General features: G+C 42.1%; 1 protein-coding gene across 1 annotated transcript in view; it reads right to left on the reverse strand.

Annotated features, from left to right (window-relative positions):
- Nucleotides 1-19,186, reverse strand: part of LOC126298719 (26S proteasome non-ATPase regulatory subunit 5-like) — a 183,038-nt gene extending 163,852 nt beyond the window's left edge. The window contains exons 1-2 of the mRNA XM_049990145.1: nt 18,853-19,186; nt 18,562-18,706 (exon numbers count right to left, since the gene is read on the reverse strand). Of these exons, the coding sequence (XP_049846102.1) occupies nt 18,562-18,706; nt 18,853-19,034 (327 nt within the window). The 5' untranslated portion in view covers nt 19,035-19,186. The remainder of the gene's footprint in view (nt 1-18,561; nt 18,707-18,852) is intronic.
- Between the last annotated feature and the right edge of the window lie 6,104 nt (nt 19,187-25,290).

The following is a 25,290-nucleotide window of genomic DNA, read 5'->3' on the forward strand; positions in this document are numbered from 1 at the left end:
AACACCACAGGCATATAACTGTATTTAGCTCTTTGAAGTACTCAACATGGTAGTTTGTTCATCTGGCAGTGGCAAGGAAGCAACAGGATCACCAAAACGTGGTCACTGTCAAAACGATTGTCATATAGTGACCAAACAGGCCTGGATCTGGGGGTAGGCAAACTGAGGTATCTGCCCAAGGCGGCAATTTTAAGGTGCACCAAATTCATATTCTTGAAGAAAAAAACCTCGTTTCACGGAGTGCCTAGCATCCAGCGCATGTTGTCTATCAATTGTCCATATGATTTTGAAACGCATTCCTGTTGGTTTTTGAACACATTCTAAGTTGATTTCTGAACGAATCATAAATTTATTTTTCAATGCGTGCATAGTGTATGTGATGTCTCTGCCATGTGAATTCCCGTTGCATCTAGAAATTAAAAAACCTTCCCACAGACAAAAGGTGACAGAGCTATACAAGCTGAACTGAATAAACCTGAACGGGTTGTTTATGTGGTTGATTGGGTGTGCGAATGATTAAGGTTGTTATAATTATCAGCGAAATCCATGGAGTCAGACTACCAGAGTGGAAATAAATGACTAACAGGTAAGAAAGACTACATATTATCTTCTCAGTGATACAAGAAAATGAAATTTTGACAGAAATTTTTGGCAGATCGCTGCACTACTAAGAGCCAGTTACACTGAGTGAAGGGATCATTAGGCTGATAGTTGAAAAAAGGGGCCAAGGTGGGTAGGAAACAGATCATGGTCAATAAGAAGCTGATCAATTAGAAGGCCCCTACCAGATAGAGCGGTACTCCCCTCACGGGATGTGGTGCATACTGAAGTTCTCAAGTAAAAGCAAAGGGGGAAAAATGGAGAGGGGGGGGGGCCTTGTTGAATTAAGGTAGTCAACTCAGTGCAAGTAAGTGGTTTGCCTGGAGGTTCTTTTTAAAAAAAAGGTTCCAAATGGTGATCACTGAGATTGTTTGCACCCACACAAACACTGTTTCCAACTTGGTATGAAGGGGAATCCACACACTGATGACATCCAAGATGCCCTATACCTCTGATAAAGGGTGTGACTTCGTATGACAGCAGGAGCGAACTCGTGTTTATCCCACACATCCAGACTGCAAATCTGTATGTCAATATGGTTATTCAACCTGTTGCGCTGCCACTCATGAACAGCATTCCATGGAGTTTTTTTCCAATACTATAAAGCTTACTCACATACCGTTGCTTTAACCCAATATGCTCTACAGTTTCTACACATTGCCTTGGTCTGCTACATCACCAGATCTGCCTACAATCGACCACATAAAAGGACATCATTGGATGACAACTCCAGAATCATCCACAACCAGCATGAACCATCCCTGTGTTGACTGATCAAGTGCAAAAGGCATGGAACTCCATCCCACAAACTGACATCCAGCACCTGAACAACACAGTGCATACACATTTGCAAGCTTGCATATAACATTCTGGTGGTGACACCAGTTATTTATGTACCGGCATTTCACATCTCCAATAGTGTATTTCACACTTATATTAAGCTCTGATTTTGCAATGTTAATCAATTAAATACGTTACCTACACAAATGTATTCCGGAAATTTCATGACTCTACATTAAATATTTTTTTGGCGCTACAATTTCTTCTTTCTGTCAGTTTAGAATTGAATACAAACTCTTTGGTGTGGTAAGTTTAAGATGATATTTCATGAGCTAATATGTTGTTGTTGTTGTTGTTGTGGTCTTCAGTCCTGAGACTGGTTTGATGCAGCTCTCCATGCTACTCTATCTTGTGCAAGCTTCTTCATCTCCCAGTAGCTACTGCAACCTACATCCTTCTGAATCTGCTTAGTGTAGTCATCTCTTGGTCTCCCTCTACGATTTTTACCCTCCACGCTGCCCTCCAATACTAAAGTGGTGATCCCTTGATGCCTCAGAACATGTCCTACAAACCGATCCCTTCTTCTGGTCAAGTTCTGCCACAAACTTCTCTTCTCCCCAATCCGATTCAATACTTCCTCATTAGTTATGTGATCTACCCATCTAATCTTCAGCATTCTTCTGTAGCACCACATTTCGAAAGCTTCTATTCTCTTCCTCTATTCTCTCTTGGATTGGCCTCCCTATTTGCCAGACATGAACCCCTGTGACTTCTTTCTGTGGGGACACTTGAAAGACCAGGTGTACCACCAGAATCCAGAAACAATTGAACAGCTGAAGCACTGCATCTCATCTGCATGTGAAGCCATTCCGCCAGACACGTTGTCAAAGGTTTCGGGTAACTTCATTCAGAGACTACGCCATATTATTGCTACGCATGGTGGATATGTGGAAAATATCGTACTATAGAGTTTCCCAGACCGCAGCGCCATCTGTTGTTGACAATTGTAACTACTGTAATTTCGAAAGTTTGTCTGCCTGAAAATGTACTGTTGTCCCAAGCATATTGCAACAAACGGTGTATTTCTATCGCTGCTCGTTTAGTTTCAAATATACCGGTCATTTTTGAAACACCCTGTACATTCACTGAATTCAGCAACTAACAACTTGTTACCTTCCAACTCAACCTACACTGATATCATGCTACATTACAGACCTAGCTGACATCACAACCAGAATTTCAGAGAGTGAGGTGGAAGGCTACACTACTTTGTCGGTTGTTCTATTGCAGCTGCAAGAGGGATGGACAGAATTACAAAACACATCTGGTCCACACTGGAGTACCAAACAGGAGTGTGGAATCCATATCAGGTCAGACTAATACAGAACTTGAAGGATAGTGTAAAGAAAGGAATCACAAATGGTCAAGGGAAGACTACCCTTTTAAAGGTGGAATGGAATGTCAAGAAAATTTCACTGTCAGAGACTGAAAGAAAGAGTTGGTGTACCTCATGAAAAACTACCTATAAAATGCCAAGAACTGTTTTTTTGTGTGTGGAATCTACATGTATCCGTACATTCACAAGCCTTCTCCACACTGCTTCCATACACAAATGTACTGATATACAGTTTGACTACAACAGTTCAAGGAATTATTCTTCTCATGCCCCATCTGTGAATGTATGGGGAAGAAATCATAATATACAGTATAATGAAAGTACTCCATCATGAAATTTTCAGTGACACAGATGTAAAACTTTAGTGCCTAAAGAAAATAAGATTTCCATAGACTGAACATTACTTTAATTTTTGATGTACGTTGTCTTGGTAAGAAATAGTTTCCATCAAGGCTGGAATTAATTTTTTATTTTAATGTCATTTTAAAGCAGTTCTATGCAATACAAGTATGAATGCCATTCAATAAAATACATTAACTTCTACACTGAAATTTGATAAGATAATGATGAGCACAATACTATAATACTAACGGTATTACATATTCAGAACACAACAGAAGCAACGGCTGCAAGTATCAAAGTCAGCTGAAGTGTAGCTTAGAATTTCACGTAATATATACATGCAACAAAAAAGTTCAATGATGATTTTGTGAAAACAATCAGAATGAAGAGCTCATGTGAGTTAACATGAAAAAGTGGCTACAATAAAATGTGTAATAAAGAAGGGCTGAATTATGATAGTGCTGTCCTGATAGCTGCAATTCCACCCATCGGCTTTGACCTATGACATAACTGTGTTGTGTGATGTCATGGAGGCACGGCGTGCTTTAAATGGGACTGTAATTGTAGAGGGCGTGCTGATGTAAGCGGTGGCATGCCCTAATGTTGTATGTATGTTTTTGTAATTAGTTCTGAGTAACAGTAGAGTTGTACTGGGTTTTTCCAGTGTTGTGAGTCATGCTTTTGTAGATGGTTGTTGGCTTGTCAATGATTAATTTTTAATTTCAGAGGTTATTAGCAACCGATTGGTTTTCAGTTTTTTATAGCTGTTACTTCACCATCTGAAATTTGCTAAATCTAACTACACATGTTTGTTGTTCGTTTCCAGGTATGGATACAGCTGTTAAATTTAGTAGTCAGTTATTAGAGGCTACCATGATATGGCTAGTGTCAGCTTTCACAGTTGCTTGGTTTGTTTTCTGAGCAACTTGGGTGCCACAAATGTGGGGAGCTGATGAAGTTATCGAGAGTTCCTCCGCCTCGAACCGCATACCTGTACATGTGGAGATATCATCGGGATAATGTTACAAGATGAATTAGAAGTTTCTGGTTCGAGCAATTTCGGCTGGCCTTGTGAGGTATTTTATTGTTGACATACTGTTGGTGTTACTGTTATCCCCTTTTGTTCTGTGCACACATGGCTAATCTGAGTGATAAGTGTGTGTTGGAGTGGTGTTCCTTCTTGTCATGAAGTGTGTACCGAGTTTATTCAGTACAATGGGTCTTTTGGGGGGAGGGGTAACTGGATAGAAATACATGGTTCTCAGTTTGTAAAGGCTAAGAATGGGAGGGAGGATCATCTCAAGGAAACACGGGCATGGGGGACTGTTGTTTCTTGCTTGGGGGACAGGCTGTGATGGGACTTTTGGGGAAGCACTTTGGTGAGGTTAATAGAGGATTATATTGCAGGGTGGTTAATTACAATTTCTCATTGTTTTTCTTCTAACAGAGATTTGGATCATTGGGGTTTTTGCCATTTGAATGTAAATCATAGTGTAAAGTTTAAGAATTATTCAGTGCTTGCACTAAGGGAAGGGGCTGGAAGAGGTGCACTTAAACTCTACAATCTCATATTGATGAGTATTGTTGGAAAGAAAGTGTGCAAGGTAACTATTGTCATTTTACATGTTTTAGGAAGCTTGTGGGTAAAATGTACAGGCTAATGCAAAGATGGTTACTTCAAACTGGAAGGTGGGGGTTGTGTTTTATGTGGTATGGAGTATTATGGTAGGAAGACACTTTTCTGGATTGGTGTTTGTGTGCTTTATTTTTGTGGTTTATTTGTTCTGAAGTTGTGAATGATATGTGTATGTGTCAATTGGCTTTCCTATGTGGGTATTTTGTTTGGGATAGGCATTGGTTGTTAGGTGGGTGGGCAGTGTTTAGTAGGTATGGTGTGGGTTTTAGGAATGATTGATGTAATTTATATTCAACCAATTTAGTAAATTATTTTGCATGTATCTATTAGCTTATATTAGTGGGTATTGCAGAGTATGGTCTGGTGTTGCCAGTTTGTGGGGGTTGGTGATATCATGGATTTCGGTTGAGATAGCATCAAGTGAAAGTTAAGTTGCTAGTTTAGAGAGTTGTGTTTCAGCTATATACATCCAGAAAAATGCAGGCTACCAATGGTGTGTTTTTCGCATTTTTTTGGTAGAGTTGAATGTTGAGGATTTTGCATGCATTATTTTTCGGTTGACATTTGTTTTGGGACAACGCTGAGATTCTTATTGTAGTATATTTACTTCGTCCCTGCCCAAAGCCCCCTACTCCCCACAGTTGTCTCATTAGTTCAATTTTAGTGCTAGCATCAAATTTTTCACATGCTATTTAAGTTCGTTGAGGAGTGTAATGAGTGATGATGTGGCCACCATATTGAATCTGCTTGAAATACAGGTGTACACCATCTTGGTAACAATGTTAATGGGTGGAATCAAATGGGTGTAATCCCCACCCTCTGAAATCTTGGTGGTTGTTAAAGACTGATCTGCAGTGTAGCCCAAGGTCCAGGATGTGATGAAAGGTAACAGTCTGGTTGCCAGTTGTTGAAGCCAATGACTGACTGTGAAATAAAGGTAATGGTAAGAGAGTTATCCCATATATAGCCTGATGTCTATGTTCACACCATATTTAATGCAGTTTTCATTATAAAAGCTAAAACTGCAAGGTAAATTCAGAAAACTTGTATCAGATAATAAACAAGTCTCAGATATGTATTGTGGTGTATATTATGTAAACATATTATACATAAACACAGTGGAGGATGCTGTGTAAGACCACACCCTAACATTCTACACATTCCCAATTTATTGGTTATTTTTCTTTGAATGCTATTAAGTGCAACATACATGTCGCAATCTTAAAGACACGACACTTAAATTACTGCACTACTGCTCCTCTTGATTCCGTGAAATGTGGCATCAGGGTCGTGAGCACACATTCAGTTGTGTACATTTTAAGGAGCTTTTGTGCATGCACACAACTGGCATGACATAATTGCCTTACGGGGCAAATGCATACAGATTTGATAAACAATGTGCGTGGCTCATGATGTGCACAGCTAGCCCATGCTATTCAACTATAGGCTTACATCAGTGGTAGCACACTGCAGCAGACTCTTATCTCTGTTCACTCAACATAAATCCTGATATTTTGCATGTTTCTGAATGAGTTCTAGTATTTTAAGTTATGAAGTGTATCACACAGCAATCCATTTGAGATGCCAACAAGGGAAACTCCCCATCTCACCCCTCTCAGATTTTGTAAGATGGTCCAGTGGATAGACCGTCAAAAACTGAACACAGATCAAGCATGAAAACACAAAGAAGGTGTATTGAACTGTGGAAAAAAACGAAAATAAAACAGCGAATGGTCTAAGCTTAATAAGAACAACATGGAGTGTATGAGGAGGGACATAAAAGTAATGGAAATTGGGCTGTGGTGGGGAGGAAGAGTGGAGGAACCCATTGTTTGACCAGATGTCCATTACGGGTATGCCACTTGAGTCAGTGTGCGAAGCTGTGTCACCCGTGAGAGCTTTTACAGTAAAACAACTTTTTGCATTTCAGCAAAAATTTGATGACAGATTGTAGAGAGCAATGTGCAGCTGTGTAATTTTGTTTCCTGTTGGGGAAATCGGCCACGGAAACTATTGTAATGCTTAAGACTGCTTATGGGGCTGCTGCCCTAAATAAAACAAGTCTACAAGTGGTTTTCAAATTTTAAAAATGGAGAAATGTCAATTGAAAACAAACCCCGTTCAGGATGGTCCTCAATGTCAAGAAGTGACGAAAATGTTGACAAAATCATTGTCCTCGTTCGTGAAGACCATTGTTGAACCACTGATCAACTCTGTGAGACATCTGGAATATCATGGAGTTCAATTCAGAGGATTTTATCTGGAGATTTGCACATGAGAAGGGTTGCAGCCAAATACGTCCCTCGCCTTCTCACAGATGAGCAAAGGGAGCATTGATTTCAGGCATGTTCCGACCTTCAAAATCAGCTCAAAGAGGACCCTGATTTTTTTTTTTCAAAGTTATTACTGGTGATGAATCATGGTGCTTTGGATACGACCCAGAAACAAAGCAGCAATCAAGGCAGCAGATGACAAGTGGCTCCCCTCATTCCAAAACAGTTCACCAAGTGAAGTCAAGCGTCAAGACAATGCTCATATGTTTCTTCGATTGCAGAGGTGTTGTGCACACACAGTTCCTTCATCCATGTCAAACTGTCAACCAGGAGTTCTACTTGGAGGTTTTGAAAAGACTGATGAAGAGTATCCGCAAGAAAAGGGCAGATCTTTGGCACACAGGCGACTGGTTCTCCCATCAAGACAATGCGTCGGCCCACACTGCCTTCACCGTAAAGCAGTTTTTGACCAAAAACAGCACGACACCAATTGCCCATCCTCTTACTCAATGGTTCTAGCCATCTGTGATTTCTTTTTACTAGCCAGACTCAAAACGGACATGAAAGGAAAGTGTTTTGCCACTGTGGAGGAGGTAAAACAAAAAATTGCTGGAAGGCATAAAGAACATCCCGATAAGTGAATTTAAAAACTGTTTTGAACAATGGATGGATCGTTTGAAGAAATGTATTGTGGTTAATGGAGAATACTTTGAAGGTGATCAAAATTTGGTGTAAAATTATTAAGAAAAAAAGACAGTATGATGAATTTCCCATTTTGGTTTTGGGTCCCCCCTCGTACATAGATAGCCACGGTGTCGTGGTTCAGTGGTCACAGTGTCAGACTGCAAAGTAGATGAGCAGTGTTCAAAACTCCCTTGTGCCAATTTTTATTTTTTTCCACAAAATTATCAACTGTTCGTTTGGTCACTGAAAAGTTTCTTCTCTTTCCACAGTCTTGGCAACTGTCATATTATACATTGGTTATAATATGAGAATAGTGAGAGCAGGCAAAATACCACACAAGCATCACACCAAAATGGAAACAAATACAAGGATGTGAACAATGTTGTAACAAAGGAATTCAAGAGTCAAAACTTCCAAAATGGAACACATCTTCAAAAACATATGTTCTGATACATCACAGGGAAAACTGTGTGATTGTGAAACTGTTGTGTTCATTTGTTGCAGCTTATGTGACAAACTATTATATTGTCATCATTTCTTTGGGAATGACAACGTTCACATCCATATGAGCACCTAAATCAGGGACGGAGGCATAACTCGCTCACTCACTCACCAGGCGTACAAGTTAGGCACATCAATAAGAGATTCCTATCATATGACACAGTACTGTCACTAATGCCATGTATGACACACCATATGTGCTTTCCAATGAGGGGTTCAGTTGACTCTTTGCCTTGTAATGAAATGTGTGTGGTTCCCATTCAAAAGCCACTTCCTTTTCAGCTGCTAATTGAGTAGTTGTGCAGAATCAACTTTCATCATACGACTCTTCCTTGCACCTCGATGTTACACCATGACAGACATAAATTTGAATACAATGAACAGACACGTCAATGATTGGATGGACACTTCATAATTTTGTGTGTGTGTGTGTGGGGGGGGGGGGGGGGGGGGACAATACCCACACAATGGAGGACATGCTAATCTGTTTTCTAGTCAAACTCTGGCACCACTTAACCAAGAAGTCATGGCTGTTTGCCTGTGCTCAGTGTTTTACTTGTTGAGCTTGGACCATTCACTGTTTCTATTTTGATTTTTCTTTTTTTCACAGTTCAGTACACCTCCTTCCTGTTTTCATGTTTGATCTGTGTTCAGTTTTTGACTATCTTACCACTAAATCTGCGGAGGGTGCAATGGGAGTTTCCCTTATGAAAATCATAAGGGCCTAAAGCACATCACCATCAATTGCGAGATGGTAGCATTTATTCATGCTTTTTGAATCTGTCAATCTTATGGTGAGTCAGGTTTATCTATGCTGTGGGTCCACAATGCATAAATGAAAATTCACAAAAAGCTGTATCACTGGTTTCTCTGATATTCACTTACATGTGGGATTGACAATGGTGTGCATTAAGCCCTTACAGATTTTTTTCTTTTTTTTTGTGGGGTTTTACGGTGCTCAACTGCTAAGGTCATTAGCGCCCAGTCATAAATTTAAGTGCACATATAATCTGGTAAAACTCAAGTGGGGGGGGGAGACACCAGAAAGTTCTTACAAAGACGCAGATAAAATAATTAAAAGAGTTAGATGTCTTTGGATAAGTCCGTCAAGGTAAAAAAACCAAGAACACGAGCAGCTGCTCAAGCGTCATCAGCTAAAATTTCCTGTAAGTTAGATGGCAGAAACAGGACAACACGAGATTGATTAAAACGGGGACACGACAATGAAACACAGTGCACTGTCAATGCATGACCACAAGGGCACTGCGGGGCGGGGTCACCGGATAGCAGGTAGCGGTGGCTAAACCAGCAATGCCCAATCCGCAACCTGGCCAAAATGACCTCCTCTCACCGAGATGGTCGGGAGGAGGTTGTCCAAGCTGTTGGGAATGGTTTTATGGCCCGGAGCTTATTTTCTTGAAGTTATGACCAAGTATCCCACCATAATGACACAAACCTCTTACAAACAACCCCACTAATGTCAGACGATGGGACACAAAGGGAGGCTGGCCGAGGCAGCAGCAGCCTCATTCCCAGGCACTCCTACATGGCCTGGAACCCACATAAAGCTAACAGGAGAGCCATCATCAGCAAAAGAATGGAGGGATTGCTGGATCTGTTGCACCAAGGGATGGACCGAATATGGAGCTCCAAGCCTCTGAAGAGCACTGAGTGAATCACAGCAGAGTACATATGGAGAATGGCAGTGGCAGCGGACATACTGAACGGCCTGATAGAGGGGAGAAAGATCGGCTGTAAAGCTGGAACACTGGCCGAGGAGCCGGTATTTAAAGGTGACGTCCCCAACGACAAAAGGCACAGCCAACATCATCGTCAGTTTTGGAGCCATCAGTGTAAATAAAGGTGTTATTGGTGAGTCGCGCACGAAGTTCGATGAACTGTGAGCAATACACTGCATCCGAAGTATTTGGGAGCGAGCTGAGGTCAAGATGAATGTGAACCGGAGCCTGGAGCCAAGTTGGTGTCAGGCTCTCACCCTCTTTGAAGGTGATAGGGAGGGCAAAATCCAATTGTTGAAGCAGGCGACGAAAGCCGACTCCAGGGGGAAGCATGGCAGAGACATACAACCCATACTGACTGATGAGAGAATCGTCGAAGAAGGACTGATAAGAGGGGTGGTCGGGCATTGACAACAGCCAGCAGGCATACCGACAAAGCAGTATGTCGTGCCGGTAGGTCAATGGTAATTCGGCAGCTTCAGCATAAAGACTCCTGACAGGACTAGTATAGAATGCTCCGGTCGCAAGGCGTAACCCCCGATGATGGATGGAGTTGAGACGGCGTAAGAGGGATGGCTGAGCAGACGAGTATCCCATAATCCAACTTTGATCGGACTATGGACCGATATAAGCGAAGCAGGATAGTGCGATCTGCTCCCCAAGATGAACCACTAAGAACACAGAGGACATTAAGGGAACATGTACAATGGGCAGCCAAATAAGAGACATGCAGAGACCAACAAAGTTTCCTGTCCAGTGTGAGCCCAAAAAACTTCGCGTTTTCATGAATGGGAGAATAATGGGACCGAGATGTAAGGATGGTGGAAGGAATGCTTTATATCACCAAAAATTGATGCAAACTGTCTTCTCTTCAGAGAACCGGAAGCCATTAGCCACACTCCATGAGTATAGGCTGTCAAGACAACGCTGAAGGTAGCGCTCCAGGAGGCATGTTCTCTGGGCACTGCAGTAGATCGCGAAGTCATCGACGAAAAGAGAGCCGGAGACGTTAGGTAGAATGCAATCCATAATTGGATTGATTGCTATGGCAAAAAGGGCTACGCTCAAAACGGAGCCCTGATGCACTCCGTTCTCCTGGAGGAAGACGTCGGACGATACGCAACCCTCACGTACCCTAAACATTCGATCTGTTAAAAAATGAATCAATAAAAAGGGGCAGGCGACCACGTAGGCCCTACCTGTGCATAGTGTGGAGGATACCTCCTCTCCAACAGGTACTGTAAGCCTTCTCCAAATTGAAGAACACAGCTACCATTTGGCGCTTTCGCAAAAAGTTGTTCATGATGAACGTCGACAAGGTCACAAGGTGGTCAACAGTGGAGCGGCGTCAACGAAAGCCGCATTGAACATTGGTAAGTAGCCGACGAGATTCAAGAATCCAAACCAACCGAGTGTTAATCATGCGCTCCATCACCTTACAGACACAGCTTGTAAGAGAAATGGAGCGGTAACTAGAAGTTAGGTGTCTATCCTTCCCGGGTTTCGGTATGGGAACAACGACGGCCTCACGCCAACGCATGGGGACCTGACCTTCAGTCCAGACACGATTATAGGTACGAAGAGGAAAGCATTTGCCTGCCGGAGAAAGGTGTGTCAGCATCGGAACATGAATGGCATCTTGCCTCGGAGCAGCGGACCAGGACAGTGCAAGTGCACGTTCGAGTTTCCACATGGTAAAGGGGGCATTATAATCTTCCAGTATCAGCGAGTGGAAGGAAGATCGCCGAGCCTCTTCTGCCTCTTTTCTGGGAAGGAAGGCAGGGTGGTAATGGGTGGAGCTTGAAACCTCCGTGAAAAAGCAGCCGAAGGTGTTGGAGACATCCACAGGGTCCACAAGTACCTCATTACCTGAAGTCAGGCCAGTTATCGAGGAGTGGGCCTTAATGCCCGACAGCCGGCGCAGGCCACACCAGACGACAGAAGAGGGAGTAAAGCTGTTAAAGGAGCTTGTGAAAGAGGCCCAACAAGCTTTTTTGCTGTCTTTGATGACTCGACGACATTGGGCTCGCAGTCGTTTGTAATTAATACAATTTGCCAGCGTAGGATGGCGGCGAAAGGTGCGTAAAGCATGTTGTTTAACATGGATAGTGTCTCTGCAAGCCTCATTCCACCAGGGGACTGAAACACGACGTGAAAAAGAGGTAGTACAAGGAATGGAACGTTCGGCAACATTGATGATAACAGCCATGAGGTATTCGACCTGACTGTCACAGCTGAGAAAATCTTGGTTAGGAAAGGTCGCCAGGGAGGAGTAAAGTCCTCAGTCAGCTTTCGGTATGTTCCAGCTCGAGGGACGTGGGGATGGGGTGTGGTACAGAAGACGAACGACACAGGGGAAAATGGTCGCTTGAATAGGTGTCAGAAAGGACATACCACTCGAACCGACAGGCAAGAGTGGTAGAACAGATCAAGAGGTCCAAGTGGGAGTAGGTACGAGTAGAGTCCGAGAGGAAAGTCGGGGCGCCAGTATTGAGGCAGACAAGATTGAGATGGTTGAAAACATCCACCAAAAGGGAGCCTCTCTGACAGGATGCAGGAGAACCCCAAAGGGGATGATGGGCATTGAAGTCACCAAACAATAAAAACGGCGGAGGAAGCTGAGCAATCAGGTGCATCATGTCACTCCGACTAACTGCGGATGACGGTGGAGGGTAGACAGTACAAACAGAAAAAGTAAAGGCAGAAAGAGTAATACGGACAGTTATTGCTTGGAGTGGGGTGGTCAATGGGATGGGATGGTAACAGACATCGTCCCGAACAAGCAACATGACCCTACCATGAGCTGGAATACCATCCACAGTGGCTAGGTCAGATCACTCGGAGGTATAGTGGGTAAAAGCAATATGGTCAGTTGGGCGTAACTTAGTTTCCTGGAGACCAATGATGAGCAGACAGTACAGGCAGAGGAGCAGTTGTAATTCCTCCCGATTAGATTGAATACCTCTTATGTTCCAATGTAACAGAGCCATCCCGAATCAGAGAAAGGGGAACGAAACGGGTGAAGAGCTGGTCACCTCGACGGTCGCGGAGGGGCCAGGTTTCGAGGGAACATCACTACAACAGTCGGGAGGCGGATCCTGTTCCATCGAGTCGTCGCCAGCTATGGCCACATTCCTGGGTTGCGAAGGAGGGGCAGCATCATCCGCTGCCGACAGGCCAGATGAGCGCCTGGCAGCAGAGCGTCCCGGCGAAACTGAGGACAGCCGGGAGCAGCAACGGTTGGATGGAGCATCAGACGAAACGCGCCGGGGTGGAGAGGGGGATAAAGACTTCTCCTTTGAGGCCTTCTAGGAAGACCGAAGAGTCACAGGAATGGTAGGCTGTTGGGGCTGGACCTGAAGAAAGTCCTCATGCTCGGGGTCCTTTTTTGAACGGCGGACCTCGGAAGCCAGAGTCTGTAACTTTTCCTCGATGGACGCCCGAGAAGAGGATCGCTTCTCAGGCAGCGGCGGCGGAGGAGGAGGAGGTAGGGTGGCAGGGGCCGCGTGGGAGGAGGATTTGGGAAGCGGAGGCATAGATCCCGGATGGGGTGAGGAGGTGAAGGGGAGACAGGCGGACATATTTTTTCCTGGCCTCAGAATAAGACAGACGGTCGAAGGTTTTCAATTCCTGTATCTTCTTCTCCTTCTGATATGCGGAGCAGTCGAAAGATGTAGGCGAGTGGAGGCCAGGACAATTGACGCACCGAGGTGGTGGGGTGCATGTATGTCCCTCACAAAGAGGACATCCACAATCGCCACAAAGGGGCTCAGCTTTGCACCGTGAAGACATGTGCCTGAAGCGCAAACATCGAAAGCATCGCATAGGAGTTTGGACATCACCGGTAGCACATTACCTTTACCTTCTCCGGGAGAACATCCCCCTCGAAGGCGAGGATAAAGGCCCCAGTGTCGACGCGACTATCGTTGGGGACGCGCTGGACTCGCCGGATGAAATGCACGCCACGGCACTCCAGGTTGGCCCTGAGCTCATCATCAGATTGCAGCATGTATCATGTAAAATAATCCCCTGCGTCCTATTGAGCACCAGATGTGGGACAATGGACACTGGGATGTCCCCTAGTCGATCGCACACTTGGAGCGCTGCCGACTGTGTAGCGGAGGTAGTCTTTATGAGAATGGACCCCGAACGCATTTTACTAAGAGCCTCGATTTCTCCGAAGATATCCTCGATATGCTGTACAAGGGCTTGGATGAGGTGAATGTCCACCCGTCGGTCCGAGAACAGACTAACTAGCGGGGGAAGTATTTCTCCCCAAGCCGGTGGGCCTGTCCTTCCTCCCAGGGAGGGGGAAAAGGCAGAAGTACCAGAACCAGAGACAGAACCTTTCCTCTTAGAAGATGTAACCGCAGAGTGACCTGATGCATGCTGACATTTCATCTGCGAAACGTCCGCCCCGATACCACCCACTCCGACCAGGGGCTTTCCCTCAGGGCCACTTAGCATGATGACTGTTGCCGGGAGTCCTGATGCCCAAGGTAGACGGGCATCTACTCCTTGGCCTACGTGGGGAGGGTGCAGCTCAGGTATCAGCAGTATGATCCCAGTGTTGTCAGGGGGCTACAAACTAGAGGGAACATGACGACCCCACCACAACAGGCTGGCTACTGTGCTGGATTTCGGGTGCCATGGAAAGTCCATCATGATTTTAGGTGCAGATGCACTATGAGCGAAACTTGTGCAACCCATCAGGTGTTTAGGCACAAATTGATGAACAGTGGGTGCAGTTACGATGATTAGTGCCAAGGTCTTAGTGCACTGAGGACCGTTGATACAATACATAAGGTGTCCTTCCCCAAAAGGCTCGTACTCCTCTAGAATTTTGAAAAATGTAGGTCAAACCCCAATGGGGAACATCACATTGAAGGCCAAAGTGGTTGAAACTCCTTTTTGCCCCCTCTTACGACAGGCAGGAATACCTCGGGCCTATTCTTACCCCGGACCTGCAGGGGCAGCCCTTATGGATCTCAGCACCTCATTTGTATTCTAGTCAATCATGTTAGTAGACATTACTTCCTGAGTTTAAGCATTTCCACAAATGGCACTTTCTGATTGGAGATGGTTGTTTACTATGTGGGAATCGGCTTTCATGTGCAATGTAAACATGAACTATGTTGAATCTATTTTAAATGCTAACAGAAAAGTAAAGCTGTGAGGACAGTTCCCGAGTCGTGCTTGGGTAGCTCAGTCGGTAGAGCACTTGCCTGCAAAAGGCAAAGATACCGAGTTTGAGTCTCAGTCCAGCACACAGCCGGAAGCATCCAATTCCACCCGTCGGCTTTGACCCATGACGTAAGGCTGTTGTGGTGTGTGATGTCACGACGGCGCGGAGTTTAATTTGTGAGTGTGGCATGTTTGTAGGTGTCGCTTGATGTGATCGGTGGTGCTCTCTGGTGGTGTGTTCGTGTGTTAGGTGATGTTTTTGGTTTAGTTTGCGTGTGTTGCATGTTTACAGGTGGTGTTGCAGTCGGAGGTTCTCTCTGGTGGTGTGTTTATAGGTAGCATGTTACGTGGCGTATGGGGTTCATTTGCGTGGTAGCATTGCACGTGTGTGGTATCTGTGGTGACTGTGTTTTCAGCGGAACATTTTTCAGTGAGTTAATGATTTTGGTTTTGTTATATTGATGTTATTTTTTTTCTTTTCTGTTCGGCATGTGTGAATTTTGGTAAATTACTTTGTTTATGTCATTGGTAGGTATGGATATGACTGACAAGGTCAGCAGTTTTTGGCTGTCGGCGATGATGGGGAACAGTGCATTTCTTCAGCTATTCAGGCTGTTGGCTGAAGTTGTGAAGTGTTCAGTGTGTCGCGAAGAAATGAGCCTTACTAAAGTTCCGGTGTCTCTGACCAGGGACGGCTATATGTGGAGGTGTCATAAGGATAACTTATGGTGTTCCATTGGGCGAGGTTCCTGGTTCGAGAAGTCTGGGTTGGGTATGCGAGAAATTGTATTAATCATGTATCATTTTTGTTATAAATCCTCTCACAGTTTCTGTGCGCATGAGGTGGGTGTGAGGGAGAGAACGGTGCACGATTGGTATTCTTATTGTCGTCAGGTGTGTTCTGAATATATTATGTACAGGTGTAGGTTGGGGCGGGCCTGGTGTTGTGGAGATGCGAAGAGAAAGTGTGGGAGGGTTAAGCCTCTGGTTGGTTTATGGGTAAGGGGCAGGGGAGAGGGGGGAGGGGGTGCTGTGGTATCGCAGGGTGGGTTTTCAGAATGTGTATTTAGGGTTTTAGAGGGCCGGACAAAAAAGGAATTAGTGAGATTGATTGAGGATTTCATTGAAAAAGGTACCACTATAGTTTCAGACAGGGTCAGCAGGGGTACAATTATTTAGTAGTGAACCACAGTGTTGAGTTTAAGAATTACGAGAAGGGAGCCTGTACAAATACTATAGAGGAGCTTTGGGCAGCAGTTAAGTCAGTGATTGGGAGGGGGAAGAGGCGCTCTTACAACCATCAGCCTAATCTAGATGAGTAGTGTTGGCAGAAAAGCATCCCTGAGGGCTACTTTATTTTTAGTGCTTTTTTAAGGGCGGTAAGTAGGATGTATAGGCCGAAGGTTGTGGGTTAGTTAGGTGTTGGGTGGCGACTTTGGCTTGGGGGAGGGGGGGTTAGTTGTTGAAGTTTGTAGAGGGATGTGACGAGGGTGATTTTTTTTTAAATTTTGTCTAGAGGATATTTTTGTTATGGTAGTTGTTGAGTGTGATTTTGTTTTTTTTTTGAGTTGACTTTTTCTTTTCTCCCCCCCCCCCCCCCCCCCCTCCCCGTTAAATGGTCGGTGGCGTGTTTGTGAGTTGTTTGGTATTATGCTTTGCTGTTGACTTATATGACTTTAGGGAAGTGTTTGATTGCAAGGTGTGGTTGTGGCTATGGCTGGTTTGGTAACATTAGTTGCTGTTGACGTATATAGGTAATGGGAAGTGATTGACTACAGTGGCTTTTGTGTGTAGTGGAATTTGGGAAGGTTGTGGGGTCTTGTTATTTTAGTGTTTTTTGCCATTTGGTGTAGTGGTGTGTGTTTATATTTAGTTCGTCCCCGCCCAAAGACCACCAATTTCCCCCACTTGTCCCGTTAGTCTCATTATACTTTTGGAGGAATATCTATTGTTGTAATGTTTATGTGATAACGTAATAGTAGCGGTATGGGAGTAGTTGTGTATGGTTGTTATATCAACACACTCTCTGCTGCACAGTGAATATGTCATTCTGTAAACAGAAAAGTAAATTGTCAGAAAAATTAGTTGCAAAGAAACTGGGGCCTCCGAGAACAGATTCTTTGACTGACAAAGTGACAAAATCAAATAAGCGTGACTATGAGCAAACATTTAATGTGGAGCTGTGCAGTTAGCATAAGGTGTTGTGTGGGTGCAGCACCCAGGAAGTAAATTAGTGAACTGATACATCTGTTGGGGATCTTTTACATTAAAAAAAAAAAAAAATGAAAAACACAGAAACTCCCACTTACACAAAAAGGTGAAATGGAGAGCTGCAAAAGCTTGTGCATAGTTATGTATTACCCTAAACTGTACCTAATTATGTACAAATCAACAAAATTCCACAATAGCAATTATTTCTTTTGTCAGATAGGTTATGAATATTATTATTATTATTATTATTATTATTATTAGCAATGCTGTAGTTGTATAAACTTGTTGATAAGCATAACTGTTATACAGCAGACGCTATTAATTTCAGACACTCAATTTTTTCTGAATCTAAACAGTTGTGAACACCCAGCATGTATACTCTAGAGTCGCCAATGCACACACTACAAAAAGATTAAGAGGTGGGGGATACTACATAACTTTTATCAAACGGAGACTGGTGAAATGCAGCTTTCACTGCATTTAAACATGGCAGTGTAAAAGAATGATGACGATGATTTGGTTTGTGGGGCACTCAACTGCACGGTTATCAGCACCCATACAAATTCCGAACCTTTGCTCAGCCCAATCTCACCGCTTTCATGATGATGAGGACAACACAAACACCCAGTCATCTCGAGGCAGATTGAGAAAGAAGGTAAGGAGACACACTAATAAGCGAAATTCCCTGAATGTCATCACTTTCTTCCATATTAAAAACTTCATGTAACGCATTGCCATGTGAGACAGTTTACCAACAATGGGGTTCAAACTAAGTAGCTAAGAAACATAACATTCTGAATGAATCAGTATGGGCATACTCAGTTCAAGGAAAGAGCAGCTACTTTCTATCCCCCCCCCCCCCCCAACTCCACTCGGGAAAAAGTTCAAGAACTTAACGCTTCTACTGCCCCAGCACATAGGGAGAAGTATCAATTCGGTATCAGATTGAAGAAAGGCGGAACATATAATTGAAAATGACTAAGTAGCAAGTGTACACAGAAAATTTTCTCGTAAAATCACTAAATCGTCGTTTAACCTCCTCACATGTTAATCTTGAACCATGTAATTCAGTGCGCTTTGTGACATGAAATAACAGCACTGCAAAAGGTAATCTGAAAATTATACCTCATGCGAATAGTAAGCATAAAGAATACAAAAGCAACTAATACATGCTAATTACACGCAATTAAAGCTACAGATGATAATTTTACTTACGACTTTCAAAACAATGGATCTAACTTCGTTCATTGGATGATTCTGCGCTCTTTGTAAGCACGGCAAACAACGAGTGAACACAATTTCTGGATTCATATCTGGTAAAATTTTATCCAAAATTGCACAAGATAACTTGATTTCTTCCCTATAAAGGCACAAGCGCAACAGTATTAAGAAGCGTGACAGTAGCTTATGTACAGTTAAACTACTGTATGGTCTCAAAAAATTAAATAAATAGTTATGACACTAAATAAGCATGTTGCAGATATATAGATATAAAAATGAACTCACTCGTCCGATGTATTCAGACAGTCAAACAAGCGTGGCAACTGTATTTCCACTTCAACACGTTGCAGTGTTTCTTTCCTGACGCTTCCAACTAAGTTTAATATCTCCTTCAGTGTGTGTCGTCGATTGACATCAATCGACAAGATGCCGAAAAGACGGCATATATCATCAATTTTTTCCTCCATATTAAATGTCAACGTCCGTGCAGCTTATCTCAGAGCACACAAACAACACTACCGGCTTCTCAATAAACAAAACCAGAAACGCCACTCATTCTTGTATATCCAAAGACTATACAGAGATAGTCCACAACGGACCCACGCTCTGACACTATGTCGCTGAGACTCTATCGAGGTGGAGTTGTCATGACGTGACAAAAAAGGCGAAGCCGACATCCGCCATGTTGGTCGCCCCAAAAATTAGCTACTGGTTCGACTGATTGATCCCATTTGATTACATTTTGTGCAAAGTGTTTCTTGTAATATAGGATAGGTCACCTTAAACCTAATTTCTTGCAATATTCAACCTATGTATTATAATACAATATATCAGAGTAGCAATACTTATAATAATGTTGCATACATTTTTCACCCATTTTTTAGGTTCTGAAAATTATTTACATACTTCGTTATACTCGTATTTACACTTTTCTCTCAGTATTCATGTACTGATGTTGTTTACATATCAGAATATGTTCAGTTACTTACAGTACTTCTACAACAATAGTAGTAGCATTTTTCATTCACTGATACGTATACTCTTCTACACTATAAAATTACTTTTCCATTAAATAACACTTTAAAAGGTTTTGAAATGTCTTTTTGCTCACATTGTCCTGCAAAATCTTTGGAAGGCACTTGATGAGTTTGACACCAAAGTATCGAGGACCGTTTTTAAGCAACTCTCGGTCGGTATTGTACACTTCTCAGTTGACCTTTATTTTTTGTTGCATATGTATGAACGTCTGCGTTTCTTTCTAGTACTGCATTTTCTTTTATTAATGATATTATTGTATTGTAAATGTATAGAGATGGAAATGTCAGAATTTTTAGACTATGGAAAACAGTTCTGCATGTATCTCTGTTTCTTGTTCAAGATGGTCCTAAAAGCTTTTCTTCTGCAGTCTAGATATTCTTTTTGTATTTTTGCTGCTGGAAGTCTCCCAAACAGTAATTGTATATTTTAGGTATAGCTCAAATAGAGCATAGTGTGGGGCGGCGTATGGAAATTTTATATGATTGAAATGAGGAATGTCTTTCCCAACGATGCACCATATGTGGGGCGGCGTATGGAATTTATTGTTATTAAAATGTTCCTTTGATTTATTTAATGCTGTTGTTTGCCGTTCTTAACACTGGCTCTCTAACTACAATATTGGCAGCCAGAAAGTGATTAACAAAACGTGAAGCCTCTAATTAGAATTCCTAGTGCCCACCTCATCTGAGAAATACACTTATAGTTACAGCTTATAGCTATGAGGAATTAGGAGATTGTCTGGGATTCATAATCAAAAACGATTCACTCTAAAGTGTTCACTATATTCTGAAAGTCACAGGCCAAAAAGAATCCACACAATCCAACTGCCAGAGCAGTTCAGAGTCTAATGCGCTGATGCAAATATAACTGTTCAAATTAAATGTTTAAGTGAATGCTAGCCATAATATGATGATAATGTTCATCAAACGCCACGCTAAATAATGGTAGGATGTCTGTCCCGCGGCGGCACGTGAAAATACGACATATGCAAACTGAAGATAGATCATTGCAATCAGCACACAGGTAAGTAATCATGATAAAAGTCTGACATGGCTAAGTCCAATATTTTGGGCGACAGAATTAATTTAATTACACTACACGCAGTAGACGAGCTCTGAACTTGCCCTTTGGAGATACGCTATAGCTATAATTTTATAGTTATTCAGTTGAAACTTTTCACATCTTTATAATTATAGCGAATCTCCCTTTGACTTAAATTTAAACATCCTAGCTTTATTTATTCAACTACTTAATCTATCTTGCTTCCTTAATTTTTAAGACAAAAACCAGAAAATCATGAATTTCAACTAAAATTTTAATTTGTTAGATCCAGAATACTGTTTCTACTAAATTGTTACACAGAAGGAATCTAAATATAAATTTTTAAGTTTCTACCTCTTTTCTATTGCGCCAATGATTTTTACATAAAAACGTCCAAATTTCGAGAATGGTTAAAGTTATTGAACTGATATTCAACACATAATGATATAATATTACTCCTGACATGATAGAAACGTTTCAGGTTATTTACTTGATATTTCAAGTATTGCGCAACATTTATGACGTCAGAACTAGATACAATGGACTCACTGGCACACAATGGAAAGACTGCTGTGAATTTTATACGGTGTGAGTAGGCTGCTTCCCTACAATAGTGCACTGTACATAGAAGCTCCTTGTTGGCATAATGTTCAGTGCTTAATTTGCAGCAAACATAATCTATATGTTGATTCCACTGGAGCTTATTGTCAACTACAATCGCCACAAATTTAATAGAGGTGACTTCTTCCAATCTTGTTTCACCTGTGAATATATCTATCTGTTCTTCCATTTCTCTATTTGCGAACACCATGAACATTGTCTTTTTTTAGATTTAAAATTAAGTCATTTGTATAAACCACTGTGTTGTGTTAATTAGTGACATAAACACACTTCTTTCCAGTGTTTCCAGACTTATTTCTGCATTCAATTTTGTCATGTCATCTGCATATAGTTTTTTTTTAAATCATTCACACTGACATCAATATTGTTTAGAAATAGGCTGAACTCAAATGGGCCAAGTACAGATCCTTGAGGCACTCTGTACTTAATATTTGTGATTTCAGATCTGTATCCAGTTTCTGTTTCCACATAATGCTTGCTGTTTCTGATATTTGATTTGATCCATTTTGCTACATGTCCAAGAATACTATAGCTTTCAAGTTTTCGAATAAATGTAGTGTGGGTGATTGTGTCCAACGCTTTAGACAAATTCAGAAACATAGCAGACACAGAGTTTCTTTCGTGTAATGCATCTATAACTGATTCTGTGAGGCTTGAGATTGCGGTTTCTGTATATTTCTAGTTTTGGAAAAGATGTTGTGCTGGAATCAGAATACTTGTTTCTCCAGAAATGTGGTCAACCTACTATGCATGAGCATCTCTAGTGTTTTTGTGAAATCAGAGATTAAAGACACTGGTCTATAGTTATGTGGATCAGTTTTGTCTCCTTTTTTTAAATATTGGCACTAATTTGTTTACTTTTAATTTTTCTGGGAATAATCCTCCTCTAAATGAGCAGTTTACAATATCCAAAACTGGTTTGAGTATTTCTTCACTCAAATGTTTTATTAAATGATTTGTGGGTTTTAACTTCTGTTTTTTTAATGAGTTCTGTTTTTGTCATTGTCTCCAGGAACATTGAGTGGGGTGGTTGTCTAAGTGTGCTCAAATGGTTCGATCACTGATGACTTGTTTCCCCTTTTAAATTTTTATGGCATCTATAAAGTTGTTGTTTAGTATATTATCAATTTTTGATCCATCATTAACTATGTTGCCATCAATTCTCATTCACTTAATAAAATCGCTCTATTTTACTCTTTTTTGGCTATATCTTTCATTGTTGGTTATATGCCATGTTGGTTCACTTTTTTGATTTGAATTTTCTATGGCTGTGTGTATTGAAATTGCTTTTGCTTCTCTCATTAATTGTCTGTACTACTTCTGATATTGTGTATATGTCTTCATATTCCCTGCTTGTCTGTGTTTCTTCACTCTAGTCCTGAGTTCAATTATTTCTTTCGCAATCCATTTCTTACTGTGACTCTGCTTTTCTGAGTTGTTTTGAAAATGTTCATTTTTTGTACATTGATAATCCTGACTTCTATCTTATCTTGGATTTCTTCTGTTTTTGAGCTCCTGTTTATATGGATGTGAATTATTAGGCCATGATGGTCAGAAATTGTTGTCTGTAGAATTGTTGCTTGACATTTATTATTTTCAATATTTGTGTTTTCAGTATTTCTGATTATGTTGTCAATGACGATCTGACTATGATCAGTCACTCTTGTAGGCAAATCTGTTATTGTTTTCATGTTACACTGTAATAGTGTCTCTATCAGTTTTTGTTTTGGTTTTGATTCTTTACACATATCTATGTTATAGTCTCCACATACTACAACTTCTTTCATTTTAATTCAATTTTTCTAGTTTTTTAGGAATGTTGTAATATTACCACGTGGGGACCAGTAATTTCAAAACCTTTTTCAATGCAAACTGGAAGGTTTACATATTTCCAGTATGCAGTATCTTCTACAATTCCAATTTTCTTCTTGTACACACACCAAAAAGTTTTGCATCACCTCAGTTCTGAGAGTTCACGAACCTGTACAAAGAATTGCGAGAGGGATCAACATAAACATCATTTCCACCCTTTTTATTGCTCATGAAAACCACACATTGCATGTTGTACCGCCATACAGCGAGACCTTCAGAGGTGGTGGTCCACATTGCTTTACACACCATTACCTCTAATATCCAGTAGCACATCCTCTTGCACTGATGCATGCCTGTTTTTGTTGTGGCATACTATCGACAAGTTCATCACTGTTGGTCAGGATTGTCCCACTCCTCAATGGCGATTCGGCGTAGATCCCTCAGAGTGGTTGGTGGGCCACATCATCCATAAACAGCACTTTTCAATCTATCCCAGGCAGGTTCAATAGGCTTCATGTCTGGAGAACATGTTGGCCACTCTAGTCGAACAATGTCCTGAAGGAATTCATTCACAAGATGTGCACGATGGGGGAGCGAACTGTCATCCATGAAGGCGAATGCCTCGTCAGTATGCTACCTATGTCGCGTATGGTTCACGGGAAGAACGACTGTCTGAAAGCCTCCGTGCGCGTTCGAATCTCTCTAATTTTACATTCGTGATCTCCTCGGGAGGTATAAGTTGGGGGAAGCAGTATATTCGATACCTCATCCAGAAACGCACCCTCTCGAAATATGGCGAGCAAGCTACACCACGTTGCAGAGCGCCTCTCTTGAGTCTGCCACTTGAGTATGCTAAACATCTCCGTAAAGCTGTCATGGTAACCAAATAACCCTGAGAAGAAACGCGCCGCTCTTCTTTGGATCTTCTTTATCTCTTCCATCAACACGATCTGGTACGGATCCCACACTGAAGAGCAATACTCAAGTATAGGTCGACCGAGTGTTTCGTAGGCCACCTCCTTTGTTGATGGACTACATTTTCTAAGGACTCTCCCAATGAATCTCAACCTGGTACCCACCTTACGAACAATTAATTTTATATGATCATTCCATTCCAAATCGTTCCGCATGTATACTCCCAGATATTTAACAGAAGTAACTGCTACCAGTGTTTGTTCCGCTATCATATAATCATACAATAAAGGATACTTCTTTCTATGTATTCGCAATACATTACATTTGTCTATGTTAAGGGTTAGTTGCCACTCCCTGAACCAAGTGCCTATCCACTTCAGATCTTCCTGCATTTCGCTACAATTTTCTAATGCTGCAACTTCTCTGTATACTACAGCATTATCTGCGAAAAGCCGCATGGAACTTCCGACACTATCTACTAGGTCATTTATATATATTGTGAAAAGCGATGGTCCCATAACACTCCCCTGTGGCACGCCAGAGGTTACTTCAACGTCTGTAGACGTCTCTCCATTGATAACAACATGCTGTGTTCTGTTTGCTAAAAACTCTTCAATCCAGCCACACAGCTGGTCTGATATTCCGTAGGCTCTTACTTTGTTTATCAGGCGACAGTGTGGAACTGTATCGAACGCCTTCCGGAAGTCTAGGAAAATAGCATCTACCTGGGAGCCTGTATCTAATAATTTCTGGGTCTCATGAACAAATAAAGCGAGTTGGGTCTCACACGATCGCTGTTTCCGGAATCCATGTTGATTCCTACAGAGTAGATTCTGGGTTTCCAAAAACGACATGATACTCGAGCAAAAAACATGTTCTAAAATTCTACAACAGATCGACGTCAGAGATATAGGTCTATAGTCTTGCGCATCTGCTCGACGGCCCTTCTTGAAGACTGGGCCTACCTGTGCTCTTTTCCAATCATTTGGAACCGTCCGTTCCTCTAGAGACTTGCAGTACATGGCTGTTAGAAGGGGGGCAAGTTCTTTCGCGTACTCTGTGTAGAATCGAATTGGTATTCCGTCAGGTCCAGTGGACTTTCCTCTGTTGAGTGATTTCAGTTGTTTTTCTATTCCTTGGACACTTATTTCGATGTCAGCCATTTTTTCGTTTGTGCGAGGATTTAGAGAAGGAACTGCAGTGCGGTCTTCCTCTGTGAAACAGCTTTGGAAAAAGGTGTTTAGTATTTCAGCTTTACGCGTGTCATCCTCTGTTTCAAAGCCATCATCATCCCGG

Source organism: Schistocerca gregaria, chromosome X (genome assembly GCF_023897955.1).
Source record: "Schistocerca gregaria isolate iqSchGreg1 chromosome X, iqSchGreg1.2, whole genome shotgun sequence".
Taxonomy (NCBI): Eukaryota; Metazoa; Arthropoda; class Insecta; order Orthoptera; family Acrididae; genus Schistocerca; species Schistocerca gregaria.